The sequence below is a fragment of the Lucilia cuprina genome, chromosome 5 (assembly GCF_022045245.1).
Source record: "Lucilia cuprina isolate Lc7/37 chromosome 5, ASM2204524v1, whole genome shotgun sequence".
In the NCBI taxonomy this organism is placed as follows: domain Eukaryota; kingdom Metazoa; phylum Arthropoda; class Insecta; order Diptera; family Calliphoridae; genus Lucilia; species Lucilia cuprina.
Genome location: NC_060953.1, coordinates 1,893,682 through 1,910,640, shown reverse-complemented (window position 1 = coordinate 1,910,640; position 16,959 = coordinate 1,893,682). Strand labels below are relative to the sequence as shown.

General features: G+C 28.1%; 1 protein-coding gene across 1 annotated transcript in view; it reads right to left on the bottom strand.

The window, feature by feature from the left end:
• The window catches only part of LOC111689693 (sideroflexin-2), a 22,692-nt gene extending 5,826 nt beyond the window's left edge, over window positions 1-16,866 (bottom strand). Inside the window, exons 1-2 of the mRNA XM_046951309.1 lie at window positions 16,374-16,866; window positions 1,654-1,733 (exon numbers count right to left, since the gene is read on the bottom strand). Coding sequence (XP_046807265.1) covers window positions 1,654-1,733; window positions 16,374-16,866 — 573 coding nt within the window. The remainder of the gene's footprint in view (window positions 1-1,653; window positions 1,734-16,373) is intronic.
• Window positions 16,867-16,959: the final 93 nt, after the last annotated feature.

Here is a 16,959-nt window from a genome sequence, read left to right as displayed (position 1 = left end):
AGAACTGAACTAGAACTGAACTAGAACTGAACTAGAACTGAACTAGAACTGAACTAGAACTGAACTAGAACTGAATTAGAACTGAACTAGAACTGAACTGAACTAGAATTGAACTAGAACTGAACTACAACTGAACTAGAACTGAACTAGAACTTAACTAGAACTGAACTAGAACTGAACTAGGACTGAACTAGAACTGAACTAGAACTGAACTAGAGCTGAACTAGAACTGAACTAGAACTGAACTAGAACTGAACTAGAACTGAACTAGAACTGAACTAGAACTGAACTAGAACTGAACTAGAACTGAACTAGAACTGAACTAGAATTGAACTAAAACTGAACAAGAACTGAACTAGAACTGAACCAGAACTGAATTAGAACTGAAGTAGAACTGAACTAGAACTGAACTAGAAATGAACTAGAACTAAACTAGTAGTGAACTAGAACTAAACTAAAACTGTAATGGAACAGAACTAGAACTGAACTAAAACTGTAATGGAACAGAACTAGAACTGAACTAAAACTGTAATGGAACAGAACTAGAACTGAATAAGAACTCTAGGAAATGTGAATGATTACTTAAGGAATTTTATCAATTACTATATTGTGGTATATTTCAATTTTGAATTACACCACAAACTATAGATTTTTTTCTATATTATTGCTCTTAATATGCAAGGAATGCGTGACATTACAATTACATTACACATAAAACAGAATTCATTGAGAATTTATAACAACACATTATTGTTGCTAGCTAATGAATCATTTTTGCAAATGAGTTATGAGGACTTTATTGGTGGCGGGTCTTGTTGGTAAACCACCAGCCCCGTTTTGTAAAAAGTTGAATAAATAAAAGTTTATTAACATTTTGTGTGTGTGTGTCTATGAACTAAACACATTGTTTGTTTTGTTTTTATTTTTTCTTTTTCTGAAAACATATACATAATGTTGTTGTGTATATAAATGAATTTGGTATTTGCTGAAAATTTCATTAATTTCATTGAAGATTTTTGATTCCGTTTCATACTTTTGTACTTGTGTTGTGTATTGGGTACATTCATCGTTTTGTATTTTCATTGAATAGAAACGTATACGTATGTATAAACGTTATTAGTAATTGTGTATATATTTGAAGTGAAAACAACAAAAATTTTATATAAACATTGCTCATACGTTTTAAAATATAACGGCAGAAAAAAACTTGTATGCACCACCACCACACACGACTATTTATAGTTTTTCTTTCATACAAATCGTGGTGTGTTGCAAACCAACGAACAACAAAAACATATTAAGATGAAGCAGTAAAAAAATTATGACTCATTTTTTGTTCTAATGAATTAGTAGATGCACTTGTTTTTTTAATACTTATCAGGGAGTTAGTTATTTTGTGGGATGCTCCCTCTGTTGGACGCTCCCTCCAAAAACTCTAGATAATATATTTATAAAGAGAGACTTGCAAACAGCTAAACTGTTTATAGTGTGGCAAAAATGCAATGGTATGATAACTGCAAATTTACCAAAGAAATGTCAAAAAGCGCAATAGTATTGCAAAAAGTTTAATTTATTAAAGTGTTACGAAAATGCAATACTTACATAATGGAAATCGTTTGAAATTCTAGGCTAACTAAATTAAGGTTACTATACCTTTCTTTGTACAAAGGTAATAACTTGTTCTTGTAGGTGTTGCATAAATGCAAGAGTGTGATATTTAAAACCCAATGTATCTATTTCATTGTGGAATAAATTGCAAAATTTTTATGATTTCCTTTTTTCTTTTAATTGTTTTCCCTTTCTAAACTTTTTTTACTATTTTAAGATTTTTCTCAAAAATGTTGTTAGGTCCCTGTTGTCTACACATTTCTGGGAAATGTTTTTTCTTATGTAAATATTAATTAATCAAATACACATCTCCATTTTACATTTTGATTGATGGTTGAGTAATTGACATTTTTGTTGCGTTGCGCAAATGTTCTAGAAAAAAAGCAATCAAGCAACAACTCTTAGAAAATCCTGGTAATGGTGAATGACTAAAGTACTTGTTTTGGAACTAAATCAAAAATGTATGAAAGAATTGTTGTTAGAATACTAGAGGATGTTGATTGTACTAATAGATTTTACAGTCAACAATTTAGAATCAAAGTCCCGAAAAGATTCTAAACTTATTTTCAAAATTGCTCAAGTATTAAACTACACATTTACTCCCTGTCTGTCTGTCTGTCTGTCTGTCTGTCTGTTTGACTGTCTAACTCAAAAACCCTAAAAAAATCTAGTGTGTGTGTATGAGTCAGTATTGCAACAGATCACGAAATTCTGGATTTATTAGCGAGGGGAAATTTTAAAATAATGTTTGTTTAAATTATGAAATGTAAACAAAAGGGATTTATTTGTTTTTACTGTTCTTTTTTTGGATTTTCATTAAAATGTGTTTTGCGCGTTACCACATTGCTGCTGTTCTTCCTGCTTTAAAAAAAAGAAGAAAAATAAACAAAAAATTTTATATTTATTTATGTTGAGCAACGAAACAAAAAAAAAAAAAAAATAATAATATGGAAAAAATAGCTCGTAAAAAATGTATTAATTTAAATGAACTTTGTTTAATGTATAATAACATTAAATTTACATATGGTAAGGAAGACCATCATAATACATGAAGTCTTAAAAGCTATAAATATCCACAAAAAGATGAAACCAGCTTAGCTAGGAAAGGAAAATGTTAAAAACTAATTTCACTTTTTGAGAAAATTAGATTATTAAACTCAATTTTAATAATCGTTTCAATAACGTATTTTACACTAGATTACAACAGTTGGTGCAATTTAGAATTTTCAAAAATTCGATTTTAAATTTAAAGTTCTCAAATATGTGTAAAATTTCCAGTTATCAACGTTTTTCTTAAGTTTTTCAGCGAATTTAAGATTTTGTAAGTTTTACTTTTGTGTTCATGGTTTGATTTTCCAAAATTCGAACATAATTTCGAAATTTTTTAAAATATCTAAATTAAAATTAAAAAATTTGAAAACAAATTTTTTTTCATAATTTTATAACTATGTAATTTAAAAATTTCGAAATTTCGAACGTAAATTTCAAACTTGTAAAAGTTTTAAAAAAAATTCGAATTTTAGATTTTAATACAAAATTTTATATAAAAATCAAAAATTTATATATATTTTTTTTAAATTATGAGCTTAATTTTTAAATTTCGAAAATTCGAACATAAATTTGAAATATTCAAAAATGTTTGAAAAATTAAAATTTTCAATTTAATAAAATTTTTTAAATTAAATTATGACTAAAATATAAAAATTGAATAAATTGGGACAAAATATAAATATTCGAAAAATTCGAACATGTTCATGTTCGAAAATGTTCCAAAAATTCAAATTTTCAATTTAATAAAATTTTTTAAATTAAATTATGACTCAAATATAAAAATTGAATAATTTTGGAGAAAATATTAATATTCGAAAAATTCGAACATAATTTCGAAATTTTATAAAATTCTAAAAAAGTTTTACGAACCACCAAAGATTCTAGTTTTTGAAGATAATATTAAAAATATTATTTTTTTTTATTTTCAGCCTAATTTTAGATTTTCGAATTTTCGAACTTAAGTTTGAAATGGGCTAAATTGTCTAAAAATCTTTAAAATTTAATTTTATTTTATTTTATTTAAAGAAATATAACTTGTTGATAATAATTACTTAATTTTGAGCCGATATTTCAAATTTCGAAAATTCGAACTTAAATTCGAAATTTTCAAAAATGTCAAAAAATATATAAAATTTCAATTTAATTCACTTAAATACTGAACTATTATAAAATTATTAAAATTTCCTAAATTTTGGCAATAATATTAACTTTCAAAAAATTCGAAAATAATTTCGAAATTTCATAAAATTAAAAAAAATATTTAAAAAATTGCAAAACAATAAAAAATTTAATAAATATTAATATTCGAACATAATTTTGAAATTTCATAAAAATGCAAACTTTTAAAAATAGGAATTTAAAAATCTTTGAACAAATTTGTTATAAAAATTAAGCAGAATATTGAACGCAAACCAATGTGTAGCCAAAAACAGAAATTTAAACCCAACATATAGTTGGCATTCAGTAATAGGTCATGTAACTGCTTCAAATTCTTTTGAACACCAACATTGATAGAGAATTTTAAAAGCTATAATGTTTACTTTTTTATTGTTTATAAATAGTTTTCTTACTTTTTTTTCTAATTATGCTAAAAAGTTTATTAATTTTTAATTATGACTATTTTTTTTTTAATAAAATATTTTTTTAGTGGGTTTATTAAGTTTTGTTTAAAGTTATTTGTTTTTTTTTAATTTTTTTCTGTGAGAGGGGTATCAATACTTTAAGGCGGACTAATTTGCATAAAAAAAGAAATAAACCTCAAGCATGTATACAATGTAGCTGCCATTCAAGCAACGTGCTAAGAATATTGAATAAAAATATTTCTAAAATAATAACAAATACAATACAAATTATATATTTATTTGAAAAACAAAAAGAACAACAATCAAACAAAATAAAAATAAACTTTATACTATTATTTGAAAGGGCTGCGTGAAATTCGTGGAATTGTTATTTTTCACCATTTAGTTTTCTTTTATTTTATTTATACAGGAAGCTTAGAAGAAGACAAGATTACTAATAATAAACAATAATAAGAATTGTTTAAAAAGAAACAAAAAAAATATCATAATTCTAGTAATTTTATAAGACACACATACGTACGAACAGACAGACAAACGTTCCCTGTAAATTATAACTAGAAATTCCTTTAAATTCTTATTTTTATTTGTGTTTAAAGTTTATAAGCAGAGTTATAATAATAAAAAAACACCCACTATTGTAATAATAATATTATTATTTTACAAAAAAACCCAAAAGAAATGATAAAGCTACAAAAAGTTCATATTGTAATTCTTCACAGTCATTTAATTTATTCTATACGTCCGCTTTTTCTACTAAGCTTTAAAGTGTTGTTATTGTTGCGTTTATGTGTGTCCGTCCGTCCAGTTGTCTCTTGTGTATTATTGTTCATAGATTGGGGTCTGTTATATTCATGCTTCTTTCATTTGACCGTTGAGCAGAAACGACCGGAAATCGCCAACAACACCGTTTATTGTTGCAATTTTTTTTAGTTTTTTATTATTGTTTATTTTTTTCAAATTTCTTTAGTTTGTAGTATTTTAAGTTGTTTCATGTGCGTTAACATGATGATGCATGCTTGCCTTTAGTTGTTTTTTTTTTGTTTAACGCTCATACATTTAATTTATTTACTTTTAAAGTGTTAAAAAAATCTGTATTTTTTAAGCATTCATTTCAGTTGTTTTTGTGTGGGTTGGGTTCAACTAGAATTTTATTGAGTAGAATTAAATTAAAAGTTATTATCTATATATATAAAATTCTAACGTTACTGACTGACTGACTGACTGACTGATTGACTGATTCATCATCGTACAGCCTAAACGGTTAAAGCTAAAGAGCTGAAATTTGGACAGGGGGTTGGTCTCCCACCAAATAGATCCACTAAGACGGGATTTTTGGAAATTCGAATGTTTAGGGGGTAAAAAAGGGTAAAAACGGGTAAAATCGGTAACCTCATATCTCCTAAACTAGAAAAGATACAAAAATAGTTTAAAGCTTATCGTCGTTCATTTAAAAAATAAGCGGACAGGTGTCTGGTACTTTTTTCAATTTCGGCCCCTTTAGGGAATAAACGGGTAAAAACTGTATTTTGGTACTTTTTTTGCACCCCATGTATCTTTTAAACCAGTGAACATTCAAACAATATTTTTGACTCCTTCATAACTTGACGAAAAAATAAAAATATAAATTTAGTACTTTTTGGTTATTCGGATGTTTAAGGGGTGAAAATTGTACCTATTTTTGGTACTTTTTTCATAAAACATTGATTTTGGTTTATTAACTTATACATATAAATACGTAATAACGGGCTCTCACTACGATGTTGCAACATTTTGGAATAGAATTTTTATTTCGTTAATGAAATTAAGCATGTAGAGCCCGGAGTAAATGAGAATCTATAAAAGGGGACTTTTTGGTACTTTTTCGTTCTTCAAAAGGTACTTTTTGAATTTCCTATAATATTGAACCTAGAAATATGAAATTAAGTATGTAGAGGATGGATTAAGTGAGAAACTATAAAAGGGCACTTTTTGGTACTTTTTCGGTTTTCAAAAGGTACTTTTTGTGTTTTTTATAATATTGATCCTAGAAACATGAAATTAAGCATGTAGAGCACGTAGAAAATGAGAATCTATAAAGGGGACTTTTTGGTACTTTTTCGTTCTTCAAAAGGTACTTTTTGAATTTCCTATAATATTAAACCTAGAAGCATGAAATTAAGAATGTAGAGCCCGGAGTAAATAAGAATCTATAAAAGGGGACTTTTTGGTATTTTTTCGTTCTTCAAAAGGTACTTTTTGAATTTCCTATAATATTGAACCTAGAAACATGAAATTAAGTATGTAGAGGATGGATTAAGTGAGAACCTATAAAAGGGGACTTTTGGTACTTTTTCGTTCTTCAAAAGGTACTTTTTGGATTTTTGTATAATATTGAACCTAGAAACATGAAATTAAGCATGTAGAGCCCGGAGTAAATGAGAATCTATAAAAGGAGACTTTTTGGTACTGTTTCGTTCTACAAAAGGTACTTTTTATGAGAATCTATAAAAGTGGACTTTTTGGTATTTTTTCGTTCGGTCTCCCACTACGATGTTGCAACATTTTGGAATAGAATTTTTATTTCGTTAATGAAATTAAGCATGTAGAGCCCGGAGTAAATGAGAATCTATAAAAGGGAACTTTTTGGTACTTTTTCGTTCTTCAAAAGGTACTTTTTGAATTTCCTATAATATTAAACCTAGAACATAATATTAAGTATGTAGAGCCCGGAGTAAATGAGAATCTATAAAAGGGGACTTTTTGGTACTTTTTCGTTCTTCAAAAGGTACTTTTTTAATTTCCTATAATATTGAACCTAGAAACATGAAATTAAGTATATAGAGGATGGATTAAGTGAGAACCTATAAAAGGGGACTTTTGGTACTTTTTTGTTCTTCAAAAGGTACTTTTTGGATTTTTGTATAATATTGAACCTAGAAACATGAAATTAAGCATGTAGAGCCCGGAGTAAATGAGAATATATAAAAGTAGACTTTTTGGTACTGTTTCGTTCTACAAAAGGTACTTTTTATGAGAATCTATAAAAGGGGACTTTTTGGTACTTTTTCGTTCTTCAAAAGGTACTTTTTGAATTTCCTATAATAATGAACCTAGAAACATGAAATTAAGTATGTAGAGGATGGATTAAGTGAGAACCTTTAAAAGGGGACTTTTGGTACTTTTTCGTTCTTCAAAAGGTACTTTTTGGATTTTTGTATAATATTGAACCTAGGAACCTGAAATTAAGCATGTAGAGCCCGGATTAAGTGAGGACCTATAAAAGGGGACTTTTTGGTACTTTTCCGTTCTTTAAAAGGTACATTTTGAATTTTCTATAATAATGAACCTAGAAACATGAAATTAAGTATGTAGAGGATGGATTAAGTGAGAACCTATAAAAGGGGACTTTTGGTACTTTTTCGTTCTTCAAAAGGTACTTTTGGATTTTTGTATAATATTGATCCTAGAAACATGAAATTAAGCATGTGGAGCCCGGAGTTAATTAGAATCTTTAAAAGCAATCAGGGACTTGAGTAAATGAAAATTTAAACTGGAATATTTTCTGGTACTTTTTGAACTTAGGAACATGAAATTAAATAAAATAGGTCCTTTGGTACTTTTTCGTACTTCACTGGTACTGGTACTTTTAGAGCTTTCTAAAATATTGAATATATAAACATAAAATTAAACACGAAAATTGAAAAAGCATACTCTGGTACTTTTTTGTTCTTTTACTAATACTTTTCGAATTTTCTATAATATTGAACCTAAAAACAATAAATTGGAAATGTAGCTTCCTGATTGTATAAAAATCTTTATGCGTTTTTTTTTGGTTTCTGGTTGAAAATTAAACATGCGTCATCCTGATTTAATGAAAATATATAAAAAGGCACTGTCTGGTACTTTTTCGTTATTCAACTGTTTTTTCTAATTTTCTGTAATATTGAGACTAGAATCATAAAATCAAACTTAAAGAGTTCTCTAAAAGGGGAATTTTTGATATTGCAGATATATACATTTACAATAATGATATTTATTTTATTCCATTACGATAAGGGTAGCGAAGCACACTGGGTATAGCTAGTACCCTATAAACAATTAGGTGGATAGACAGACAGTTTGTAGTTTTATTTTAAAATGTTGCCAACAGAAAGTTAATTGGAAATGTGAGAGAGTGTAGCCAACTTTGTGCTAAATTTGGCATTTCCTTTCTTTTTTTTTTGAAATAGAACTACTACAAAAGGAAAAGGGACTTTGGAATGTAAACATTTAATATTATTTTAATTAATATTAATAGGCAGACACAAGTATGTAATTTTCTTTAAAATATTACCAAGTAAGAGTGTAGCCAACTTTATGCTAAATGTGGTATTCCCTTTCTTTTTTATAAAAAAGAATACTTAACATAGAAAAGGGATTTTGAAATTGAAGCATTTAGCTTGATTAATATTATTTTCCAATTTATGCATTCCCTACATAGAGTGTTGAGGTGAGAAGGGGACTATAGACCATAGGGGTAAATCAGTCAACCTTTTAAGACTTATTAAGTCTATACATCAAGTTTTGTCTTAAAAATTCTGCAAAAAACTAAAATTATTATATGTAAAGTATTTTAAATTATGTTACCTATTAAAACACCAAGGGGGACCATATGCCATAGGGGACATAGCAAGATTTCATCAATTTGTCGATATAAATTTTTTGAAAGTATTTTTAAATTCGTTATTTCTTTAAACATCAATGTAGGGCACAGGGGAGCCATACCAAAGGGAAACATTTGCTAACATTTTATATTAATTAATCAATGCGTCAAGATTTGTCAAAAAAAATAATTAATAATTAATTAAGATTTCTTTGAAAGTATATAGGGATTATATATCAAAAGGTCTTATCAGGACCACTGGAATCTGCTAACATTATCAAATTATTGAATAGAAGCGTTAAAATTTTACGCAATCTTTCAATAATTATTATTGAAAAATCTTTTGAACATAAAAAACCAATAGTTAAGTTTAATTCAAAAAATGGCTAAACCCACTTCATGTCCAATTCGCCCGTAATTGATTCCGTTACATGACAACACTCTAGGCGGACCACACACCATAGGAATACATCTGCTAAAATTTTAAAATTATGAACAGAAGCTTCAAAATTTGTCACAATCTTTCAATAATAAATGAAAAATCTTTGGGAAATATATTAAAAACTGTTACTTATTTCAACACCAAGAAAAAATAGAAGGGGGACTATAGACCATAGTTGCACAGTTCATTTATATTTGACTCAAAATTTTAGGAATATATTGTTATAATTTTGAAAAACCAATAGTTTTAGAAATTGGGAAAAAATATACTGTTACCACTTCGTTGCCAATTCGCCGCGTAATTTATTCTGTGCTACAAAAACAATATCAAAATTTATTTTTGCAAATGTTGGTGTGCCAACAATTTATTAAAATATATATTTTTTTCTATTTTACAAATAATAATTCAATTTTGTGTTCAAATGAGTCTATTTTGTTTTTTTAAATTACAAAAGAAAATAAAAAATATAGTGTTGGCGTTGCCGTATTAGGTTGTAAAACAAAAAAGTTGTTAATTTATTTTTAACGTTTTTTTTTTTTAAATCAGCTCTATTCAGGCAACGCAATTATTTAAATTTAAGTAAAAGAACAACTCTGTAGTAACAGTACTACCAGTGGTAGAAAAAAATTAAAAATTTAAAACCTCTGTTACCACGATGTCTCATTTTTGTAATTTGGAATGTCAGTGGTATTAATTTAGAAAAAAGATTTGAAAAGTTTTAATCTTAAAACTGTTATTTAGAATGTCAATGCTATTTGGAATGTAACCACCTTTGGGTTCTATATAGTACTTTCTAAACTTCTCCAATAGAGCAGATGTTTTTTCTCATAAATGTCGAGTGTTTATAAATATTTAGGCGTTATGTTGATAGATTTTTATTTTCGATTTGTTATTTAACAAAAATTATAAAAAACATAGTGTGGGTTTTTTTAATTTGTTGTTTTGGCGGTTGGTATATTATGTTTGTTTTCAGGTTAACCACATTTAGCCGTCAGTGGTAATAATAATGTGACTGATTAAAAAAATTTAAAAGCTTATAAATATTTTTAACTCTAAAGCTGGTAAATATATAAAAAGAATTATTTAAAAATACACAACAACATAAAAAAGTTAAAGAGAAAATAAACTAAATTTTTCTTTTAGTTTAGGCTTTCTCTTACCTATAAGTGAATATAAAAAAATAAATAAATAAACACAAAATATAATTTATATAAAACAACAGCATGTTGCTTTAACCAAAAAAAGACAACACATGAACTAAATCCAATGCTAAGAAAAATACAACAAAAACAAAAGCAATATAAACTATAAAATAAAGTTGAACACAAATAAAAAAAATCACAATAAACTTAAAAGGCATTGAGAAAGAGGCCAGCAGCAGCAACAACTTAAGAAAAGTCAGTTAAATTCTGAAAATGTGGAAAAAAATAAAGCTAATGAAAAGATATGAACTGAAAATTCCTAAGCAACGCCATTGTCGTACGTTCTTTATAACTATAAAAGGGAAGGAGAGAAATAATAAGCAAGATTCAACAAAAAAAAACCCAGAAACATACGACATAAAGAAAAGTGATAACAACAACAATAAGAAAAAGACGTAAAGAAGAAGACAAAAAAAGCAACACTGCAGAGTTTTCAAAACATTGGAGTCAGGAATGGACAAATTAACTGTTTTTTCAGGAGCAATTAAAAAGATATACACAAGGCATATGATACCTTTTCAAGCTTCAACAGGGACGCCAATAAATATTCCGGAAACTATATACATTAATCATACATATATAAAATCAATTACTTTTTGTTCTTAATAAATAATTCATTGATAATTTCCGGAAAATGCATAATGTTGAAAGTGTCTAAAGATCTATATAAAGTGTTTAGTGTGAAAATTTAAATAACATATTAATTCAAAGTGCTGTGATTGAAACTTAACTGTTTTCAAAAATTTATTTTTAAATTCCTATAAAGACAATCAATCGCTTGTTCTCAATAAAGTTACCACAAAAATACAAAACCAATTCAACTGAAAACAAGTTCAAATGTCTATTATCCAACTCTGACATACATATGAGTTTGTATGTTGCTGTTTAGCTGCATGTTTGAGGAGGATGGTTTGGTGGAGGTGGTTAGTGGTGCAAGTTGTTTAAAGAAAGAAAGAATGTGAAACAAAACCCAGTCTCTACAGTAAAAGAATGTATGAATATGTTTGATAAAACAACAAACAACGACCTGTTGATGCGTAAATATATCAAGCATACACTAAATAACAGTAACAACAAAAACAACAGCAACAAATCCACACACACACAAACAAACACACTTTTTACAAGTAGTGCAACAAGGCGAAAAGCTTCCCAAAATGAATAACAAAAAACTGCATTCAATAAATATCCGCATGTGCCGGCGTATTAAACTGCTGCTCATCACATTGAGCTGGCAGCAGCAGTAAATGTTAAACGCACTTGAAAAACTTTACGACTCATACTCATAAGAAAGATCTATAAGATTTCCATCGACAATGGTTGATGATGACGTTTGTTGTCGAATGCCATTGTAACTGCTGGACCGCCGGCCGGACGGACCATTATCATCATAACTAACCAGGCATCCGCCGTTTGGTTTGGTTGGATAGATGGTTGTTTGCTTGTTGTGCTTTGGTTTGCTTGATTTTTTATTTAGACCTACTATAACTAAAACTAAGCGGTTATTGACACTAAATACTTCTTAAGTGAGAAGTAGAAAAAAAGGAAATTGATGAATATGAGGGAGATGAGAATGAGAATTTGAAAGGGTTTTTTTTATTTCGATTGTGAAGTCAGTATGACCTGTGTGACTGGATGGATGCTGATGCAAGCCGGCAAGGCAAGGCTGTTTAGAAGCTTAATGGACACAACAATTTTTGATACATAGATGCTGTATACAGTTGGGTTGGAACTTGTAGATGATAAGATTTCTCTAAAGATTAAGGCATATTTGTGTTCGAATAGGAAGCTCGAATATGTCGGGATTTTTTTAAGAAATCTATTGAACTTTTTGTGGCGAAGGTTTGAACTAAATTGTAACCTGAACTAGCCAAACTGAAAGAAAAAAACTTGAGACTTAACACAATGTGATACCAAGGTTTAGCGGAAGATAATCAATCTAGTCAATCTGAAAGTAAAACTTGTTTAAAAATTACTTGTTTGAGTTTTGCTCATCTTTTGAATCAAATTGAACCCTTCAACAACTATATTTGTACACACAACTGCAAGTGAAACCATTAAAAATAAACTTATTTCTGTATCATTAAAAAATTATTAATAAAAACACAGAAAAACATAAAAATTCTACACACACAGAAAGTTGGAAGCAATTTATGGAAACTCTACTCGAGAAAAACGTCAATAACCCAATATGCATAAAACAAACTCGCACCATAAAGAGTATGTATTTAAATTAATTTAATTTATGAAGGCAGCATTTACATACAGGCATGTTTGTGCATGCACCACTACACACAAACAAACAATTTAAACTTTACAAATTAGAAATTATAACAATTTACAGAACGGAAGTTACTCGTATAATTGTAATAAAATTCTATTTACAACAGCAGCCAGCCATCCACTCTGTTATTATTACTTATTTCAATATATGGATGCACATATTAGGTCCAATAACAGAACAGCAGCAGCAGCAGACGGGCAGATTGGACGAGCGGACAGAAACGAATGAAACGCAGAGTAAAATGCACTAAACTAAATGACTGACTGACAATCATATGTGTGTACGAATGAATTGCAAAATGCATGAAAGATGTGAATGAGTAATAATATCATCCTCCTATCAGCTTCATCATCATCTTTATTTAAATTGTGGTTGCATTTTATTAATTAAAGTAGTCCCAGAATGAACAAAAAAAAACATAATAAATAAAGGAACACATTATAAACATATAAGAAAAAACATGAAAAATAAACTGGTTGCTGCCTGCTGCATGTATTGGATGATGTTCTTCTGGTCTCAGGTCTGGTCTGGCATACAAATATGCTTTAATTTGTTGTTGCTATTAGTATTTTTTTAAAAATGTGAAATGCGTAAAAACAGTGTAGATTTTTTATTGTTGTTATTTTTGTTGTTGTAGTTTAAAACAAATAAGAAATTAAATGAAAAATAGCTCATATAATGAAATGACATGTAAATTAATAGCATCTGGTTGATTTTAATTTAAATACTACTCGGCTTGTTTTTTTTTATTTCGTTTGCATATTAATTTATTTGTTTAGGAAAAACATACATATTTGTTGTTTTTTTAAAAGTAAGGGGAAGGGATGATTTTATTAAAGAAAAATGTTTGATTTTTAGAAAATAATGTAAGATTTGAAAGTAAATACAAGTGAAACTAGGATTATAATACTATACAACCTTAACCCATATTAAAACAATTACTTATTGTTTTTAATATATAATATATAGACTTTTCCCTCAAAGTGGTAAATGTTCAAATTACAAATCAAAAATATACTTTCTCTTACTTGAAATACAATTGTTTAAAATTTTGTTGGGTTCACTTTAATCATAAGTTCATACAAGGTTAATATATCAAATTGTCTATTGAAATATTATCAACCTGTTTTTCTATTAGGCCTAAATTTCACACAGAAAAAATAACATACAATTTCCATTTCCTGATTTATATAATAATATTTTCGAAATGTATTTATAGGTACTCTATTCTGTCGTATATTTGCACTAAAATATCAATAGATGTTTCATTTCTACACCCAGACATATGTAGAACTTCCTCCTGCTTCTCTTCCTTAACAAAGTTAGGGGAAATGAATACGAGAATGTGTCATTATTTTTTCCAGAGTCAAAGTCAGTATTTCTTTCTTTCATTATATATTTTTTTTGTTTGCCTTAATCATTACATTTCAATATGAATGAATTGATATACGAGTAACACAGCAACACAAAACGACGACTAACTACAACAACTTTATCTACGAAATGAAACAGAGCAAAAAAAACAGATACAAAAACGAAAAATTAACTGTGTTATGAATGACAGTGAATTGTAGTCATTTGCTACTCAAAAAAAAAAAAAATTGTATGGAACACAGGGTTATACTATCTATAGCACGCTTCTCCTTTTTTTGTCTGGACATTCCTTTCTTTCTCTCTCTTCCCGTCCCACAAAACTTAAATCTGTTTAGCAGTAAGTTTCAAAATTATAGGAAACAAAAGAGTGTTATTTCTGTTTGTTATATACATATGTATTGTATATATGTTATCTGTAACAATATAAAAACTGACTTTCTAAAGCCCATTAATTTATTTTTTATGAGTATTTTATACAACTTTTTTTTTCATTGATAAAGTTAGATATTTTTGTGTTCTGTTTCTTGTTTTTACGATTTTGCAAATTAAAAATAAATATAAACAATTTGTGTATTTTTAATGATTACAGAATGATAAGATACGCAAATAGTTTTAACTAAACAGTTAGGCCCAGATATTTTGAAATATATGTATAATTGTTAATAAAGGGCAAATGTGTTTGGGAAGAGAGATTGTGTTTAAATTAGTATGGCATAATATTCTATAGGCAATAAAAGTTTAGTTGGACTTGGTTTTAAGGGAGTTTCTTATTTCTATTATTAAACAATTTTATATTGAACAATATTTAAATTTTTTATAAAATTATTTCAAAATTTTGTTACTATAATTTAAGAATAAATACTTAAGATTTTAGTGACATCTCGGGAAATTTTAAAATTTTTCAATGTAGGGTTCAAAGGTCAAATATGTTTTAAAACTTATTAAATCATTATGTTTATTGTTGAGGCAAGTACTGTCTAGTCTGTAGTTTATTCTATAGTCTAGTCTATAATCTAGTTCATATTTCAGTCTTTAGTCCTGTCTATAGTCTAGTTTATAGTTCAGTCTATAGTCTAGTCGTTAGTGTGGTCTATAGTCTAGTTAATAGTTCACTCTATAGTCTAGTCTTTGTTATAGTTCAGTCTAAATTCTAGTCTATAGTCAAGTATGTTGCCTAGACTATTGTCTAGTCTATAGTCTAGTTTATAGTCTAGTTTATAGTTTAGTTTACAGCCTAGTCTAGTCTTTAATCTAGTCTATGCTATAGTCTACTCTATAGTCTAGTCAAGTCTAGATTAGGTCTATAGTCCAGTGCAAAGTTTAGTTTATAGTCTGGTTTTTCGTCTAGTCTGTAAGCTAGTGTTTAGTGTTAGTTTACAGTTTATTCTATAGTGCAGTCAACGGTCTATGTTATAGCCCATAGTCTATAAGTTAGACTAGTTTACTATAGTGTTGTCAAGGGTCTGTAGTCTGGTCTAGGTTATAGTCCATTTGGATTAAGGAAAACTAATTAAAGAGACAAAATAACCAAGAAAAGTTTACAAAATTACCATCACCTACTATTTATGTATTTCGGTAGCAGACGGTTTCCTACAGTTTAATGTCTTACAAGTAGGCTGATAAGTAAACAGCAATATTTTCAAAGCTTTTACTAGATTTTTTTTCAATTCGACTTTTTAACAAATTTCCAATAAGAATCTTTCTTTTACTTTCCCTATTGAAAAAATACTGCGTATAAAAATTGTTTGTTTAACTTAATAATACCACAAATCTGTTTCGTTAATATTTAAACATTTAATGTAATTTGTAACAACAAAGTAAAAACTGTTGTTGTTGCCTTTAAAATTTTTTTTATATAAAAAAAGTTAAAAATTGTGTAAATATTAAAAGTAAACAAACACCACCAGCCATAAATGTTAAATGAAATTTCTTTAATACTCTTGTTATACTTTTTTTTAAAATACCCTTTTTTGTTGTAAAGCAATTTATTATAAAACGATTTTATTCTTTACAAAATTCATGAAAAATAAAAAAGAAAAAGTATTAAAAAATAAACATTTAGGGCTATAGGTGGAATTAAGATAAGAAGTCAATAACCTTAATAAAAAAAAAACTTTTAAACAGATTATTTATGATTATAAAAGTGACCCAATTTAGTGAAGTAAAAGAAAATTACTGCAGTTTGAAAAATAAAGAAAAAACTTCTTACCTTGAAGAGCCACAACACGACAACCATCTTGTTTCAAACGTTTGTGTAAAACATTAATGGTGGAATCAGGACTACCCAAAGCAGAGCCCAAAACATCCAGGGAGGAGGATTGTTGTGAAGACAGTAATAAGGAAGGAGCAGAGGAAGTATCATTATTTGCTGCAGTTAAACCACCACTACCACCACCATGGCCCACCTCATTATATAGCACAAACAAACTGACTTTATAGCCATTTTGTATGCGTTCCTTTAGATCGGGCGATTTGATGGTGGATAGAAGATCAATTTTACCCGCCGCCAAACGTCTCAGCATGATGCTGGGTATGGAGAAATTAACAGCAGAACGTATATGGCACTCGCTAAATTCATTGGAGCTGCGACAATCTAATATTATTAAATCTTTGGCATCGCGCAACGAAGAGGAACCGGAAACGGTACGCAATTCCGATTGCAACCATTCTTTGCTAATAAATTCATATTCCGTTTCAGGCATTTTGTTTATGTTTTTGTTTATTTCTTTTCTTTTTAATCACTTACTGTGTTGTTGTTTATGTAAGCCCACTGTGACAATAGGAAGATAATTTTG